General features: G+C 48.1%; 1 protein-coding gene across 1 annotated transcript; it reads left to right on the forward strand.

The window, feature by feature from the left end:
* Nucleotides 1–695: 695 nt before the first annotated feature.
* Nucleotides 696–3,963, forward strand: LOC148018618 (cyclin-D3-1-like). Its single transcript, XM_087661824.1, has 6 exons — nt 696–1,821; nt 1,937–2,023; nt 2,109–2,210; nt 2,308–2,509; nt 2,610–2,740; nt 2,867–3,963. Exons 1-6 carry the CDS (start codon nt 1,495–1,497, stop codon nt 3,158–3,160), a joined length of 1,143 nt encoding a protein of 380 aa, XP_087517950.1. The 5' UTR covers nt 696–1,494; the 3' UTR covers nt 3,161–3,963.
* The last annotated feature ends 863 nt before the right edge of the window (nt 3,964–4,826 follow it).

A 4,826-nucleotide genomic window follows, 5' to 3' on the forward strand; every position in this document is an offset into this window, starting at 1 on the left:
GCAGCGCTTTCACTGTGTCCGATCGCACGCCTGGAGGTTTTTACTTTGGGCGGAGCCCCTGTCATTGGGCCCGGAGCGCTGGGCACCGCCCAGCACGAAAAAGGAGGAGGTTGTCCGTTGTCTATCTCAGGAGTCATGAGTCGTCGCCCATTGGCAGCAGGCGCGTTCGCTCTCTCTCTTTTTCTGGCCCTGCCTGCCTTCCTGGCCAAAATGTTTCCGTGTGGTGAAATTGTCTCAGGCTTTTGAGAGAGAGAGAGAGAGAGATCTTCCCTCCCCCCCCCAACACACCCACACTTGAATTACCTACATAAATGCCATCTTGTACCGTCTCTTTCTACACCATTCTCTCTCCTCTGCCATCGCTTATAGTCCTTCCGGGGTTGCAGAGAACAGGTAAGGGGCGCTTCTTGTGAAAAAGTGCAATATGCATCAAAAGGAGTAAAGGTTCTGTCTGTCATTCTCTCTCTCGCTCTCTCTCTCTCTCTCTCTCCCCTAAAGCCGCGAACCTCAAATTTCAAAGGAGCAGCAGAAAACACCACCATGATGTGAAGTGGTAGAAAAAAATACACTATCCATCATCCCATCCCTATAGAAGTGAGTGTGTGTGTGTGTGTGTATGTGTCTCTCTCAATAGGTATAGCTAGTTCCATCCTCTCCCCTCCCCTTCGTTCCACGCACCACCAGCTTATAGGCTAGAAGAAGAGCCCCCCCCCCCCCCCACACACACACAAGACTTTGGCCCTTGGGCCTGTTGCCACTTCTACACTCTACTTCTTCTACCCCCACTACCTACTCTTCTTTCTTTTTTTTACGGCAGCCAGAGAGGCGCCTCAGAACAGGAGACAGAGACAGACAGAGAGCCAAGAGAGCTCCTCAGTAACCCAAATATCTTCTTTTCCCCCTCCCCCTCCCCCTCCCCCTTCTTCCTTCACATAGGGCCCCCTTCCTTTTCGCTTCTCGCAGGCTTGCTCGTGTGTTGCTTCTCTCTTTTCCTCAGTCAAAACCGAGCAATGCGAGCTTGCTTCCCTTAACACCCTAGCTCTTGCTCGCTCATACGAGCTTTTCTTCTTCTTCTTCTTCTTCTTCTGTCCTCTTTGGTTTCTTGTGGCAGTGCCTTGTGCCCCCTTAAACCCCTTTGAGTGCGTGCGACCTGCTCCTCCTTTCGTTTCCCTTCCACAAGGAAGCCTTCAACCATTCCCCCAGACATTCAAGACACATACAGGCTCTCTCCTTAAACTTCCTACCGTTTCAACTCATACACGCATCCAACCATGGAGCTTGCCTCAAGTGCCTCCCACAGGACTTTGCTTCTCAATCTCTGAAGAGCACGAACCGTTCCTTATTTTAGTTCCATATACGCAACCACTCGTCTTCTGCAGTTCAGCGCTCAAGACGGTATATCTCGGACAAGAATTGCGTTATATGAGTAATATTATGGTGCATTCGTTGGCTTGATGTTCATGAGTCCACCGACGACCGCCATCGTCCGTAAGGATGACTCCCAGCGTGGACGTCTATGCCTGCAGCAACCTGCTGTTGTGTTCTGAAGAGGTCTTGGAAGGAGCATGCGATGTCGATGGAGGAGAGGAAGTCGAAGAAGAATACAATTTCGGCGCTGTGCAGCAGCAGGGGGGTCGCCATTGCGGCTATCAATGCCTTCCCTTGCTCTTCTATGGCGATTGCCTGGATGTGGACGATTCCATTGCGGCACTTGCCAGGAAAGAGACGCTCCACATGCCTCGGCAAGATTATCTCCAGCGCCTCCAGGACAAGACGCTTGATGCAGGAGCTCGTCAGGACGCTGTCAGCTGGCTTCTGAAGGTGCATTTCCCCTATCTCGGCCACACCATCTCTCCCCTGTCGGGAAGTCTAAAGTGCTGTCATGATTTCCATCACTTCATTCTCTTTCCGTGATCGTTTCTTTTCTTGATGTCAGGTGCAAGCTCATTATAGCTTCGGGCCTCTCACTGCAGCACTGGCTGTGAATTATTTCGATAGGTTTCTGTCTCGTCATCCAATGCCGGTAGGTTTTCGACGTATCTTTCTATATCTTGCTTTATGCACTGATCACCTGCATGCTCAAGTTTCCCGCGTGTGCTTTACCGTAGACAAGCGAGAAGGCATGGATGTTCCAGCTCGTCTCTGTTGCATGCCTGTCTCTGGCCGCTAAGATCGAGGAGACCGAAGTACCGCTGCTTCTTGATCTTCAGGTTGGTGGAGCCCTTTCTCTTGCATTGTTCGTAGTCATTATCACGTGTGAGGATCAGGCCACCGGATATCAGTCTGATTGCCCTCTCGTGAATGAAGGTTGAAGGAGCCAAGTTTATCTTCGAGCCTCGGACTATTCAGAGAATGGAGAGGGTAATTCTCAGCACACTTGAATGGAGGCTGCATTCTGTCACTCCTTTCTCTTACACCGATCTTTTTGTCCAAAAACTCGGAATTCACGGCTACGCAGAACGCTCGCTGGTGGCTCGTTTCAATGGCCTGGTTTTGAATGCCTTACAAGGTATAATTTCACCGGAATCACAATTCTGATCTTTGTGAACTTGTTTAAGGATAATATGGCCGATTGTGCGACATCAAGCATCCTCACTGTTGGACTGCAGACATACGGTATCTTGCCTACAGGCCATCTGTCATTGCTGCGGCTTCAACGTTCCAGGCTATCGAGGACCTCATTCCTGGCAGCGATCTCCACTACAGGGAGGCGATCATGTCCATTGTCCCGGACCTTGAGGTACGTTTAGCAATTGCAATGGAAGTCCTATTATTGAACAGATGCAATGGTGCCGCTGGAATTGAATGATGAGATTGGCAGCGGCATGGGTAGGAAGTGATTGTTGTGGTTGAATGTGTGGCGCAGAGTTCAGAGGTTGGCGCATGCTTGAGGCTAATGGAGGAAGACGTCTCGTATAACAATATCGCCATCAGTCTGAATCAGACAAGGGGCGTTAAAAGGAAAGCAGGGGGGGCGTGCGTGCCTGCAAGTCCTAGTGGAGTGCTTGATGCATCTTTTGGCTGCGACAGTGAGAGCACCGTGCGGTCGCTCGAGTCCAGCCAGAGCGTTCATCTGCCGTCGTCGCTTGCGGCAAAGAAGCCGCGCACCACAGATGATGCCTTTTTGCGCCTTCCTCCATCATCATCCTTGTACCAGTAATGGAAGCTCACAATTTCAATGCAATGCAGCATGTGAAAATCACTCTTCTTGGTAAGGGGTTACCTACATCCCTTGGAAGAATAGAAGGGACAGAGAGAGAGAGACAGAGAGAGAGAGAGAGAGCCTCGTTTAGCTGCCAGTTCTGCCAGCATTTAGACATCCGCCATTCCCATTCGCAATTGCTTCTAGTCATCAGTCAGAAAGTGGACATGATGATTGGCTTCCGCCTTGCCTTCTTTTTTGTATCGGAATCAATCCCAACTCTGCTCTGCCTTGGGTTTTCTCTCTTATGGAGAGGGAAACAAGCGATGCAGGTGCTATCTTTAGCGATGAGTAGTAGTTCATAGCACAAGCCCTGTCGATATACTACTGTCTTCAAACCTTCAATTTACTATATCATAAACTTTGTGTAGTAGCGACACTACGCCAAGGAACTAACAGAAAAAAGAAAACCATGAAATGCTTGCTGTTCATGAATGGAAGCTGCATTAGGGTGTGATTTTTTTGTAAAATTTAATCTGCAGAGGTAGCAAATGCCATCACGGATGAATAGTGTCCCCCCCGTGGTATGGCCAACCCAGCTCACATTTGAATGCTGCTCGATCATCGTCATGCCTGCTAATGACCACCGGCCCCATCTATGGCGCACGACCTCACCTTGTCTTATCACCACGACATGCAGAAATCATGTGACCATTCACGCCTTTTCTCTTGAGCGTGTCAAATCACACTTTTTTTGGATGATGCCGTGGCCAACTAGAGCTTGCCACATACCGAAATCGCCAAAGATCATGGATGTTTTCTGCAAGGACGTGCATGGTCCCTTTTGTTTGGTACCCGAAGGGTCTTGATCGTGAATTTATGCTAATAATTAGTTGGGTGGCGTTCTAAGCACGAATATTCTACGTTTTCGTCTTCATCCAAAGTGTTTTCTGAGGAGCTTACGTATATCACAGCGAGATGCGAAGAACAGTAATTCGCAAAAGGTATTTCTCATGTGCACTGTGCAGGCATGCAATTCCCAAGCGTCAGATGAACGTGGACTAGGCGGGTGTAGCAACCATGAGTGCAAGCCTTTTGTTCTAGAGAAGGAAAGTTAGCTCTCGTGAGAATCTCCAGAAAATGGAGAAAACATTTCAAGGAAGTTGCGAGTCGCAGGTATAAATTCTTAGCTTCTAATTAAACGTGCCGTGGACTAGGAACTTTACGTAAGGACTCCATCCTTTGGAAAGCAAGCGTTATTGCCAAAAGCTAGCCATAGCGAGGCGTCATTGTGCTAGATGGTTGTTGAATAGAAACACTTTTTCCCAAGTTTCTTGTCTTGTTGGTCACCCAGTGGGAGTTGGTTGGTCGGTTTTTTTTAAATTGGTGCATTTTAAGGCTAGATACTACCAAATTGTTGGGCTATTGTTCCAAACGTTTTCTTTAGGGCCATAGGATTTGTTTGATGTAGAAAGTTGATAGCCATTGTAGAAGGGTTTACCTTGCTTTGACATTGTGTTAGCTGCATTCCTAAAATATTGTAATTCTTGATCGTCACATCATATCACGAAGAAATCACCATTCAACATATCATGAAGCTTTCTTTCTTACATATTTTGTAAGGCAATGGTTGTATAGTCTACTATGTTTAGGGTTTTGACTAATTGTCAATTGCTTGCTCTTG

This window comes from Lygodium microphyllum, chromosome 21 (genome assembly GCF_053477565.2).
Source record: "Lygodium microphyllum isolate KBCC chromosome 21, Lygodium_microphyllum_v1.1.10, whole genome shotgun sequence".
In the NCBI taxonomy this organism is placed as follows: Eukaryota; Viridiplantae; Streptophyta; class Polypodiopsida; order Schizaeales; family Lygodiaceae; genus Lygodium; species Lygodium microphyllum.

What these genes read in the sequence shown, in the direction of transcription:
- LOC148018618 (XM_087661824.1), top strand. Translation starts at nt 1,495, where the DNA reads ATGACTCCCAGCGTGGACGTCTATGCCTGCAGCAACCTGCTGTTGTGT. An exon ending in TGTCTCGTCATCCAATGCCG is followed by an intron (nt 2,024 to 2,108) that starts GTAGGTTTTCGA and finishes GCTTTACCGTAG; the next exon opens with ACAAGCGAGAAGGCATGGAT. An exon ending in CGCTGCTTCTTGATCTTCAG is followed by an intron (nt 2,211 to 2,307) that starts GTTGGTGGAGCC and finishes TCGTGAATGAAG; the next exon opens with GTTGAAGGAGCCAAGTTTAT.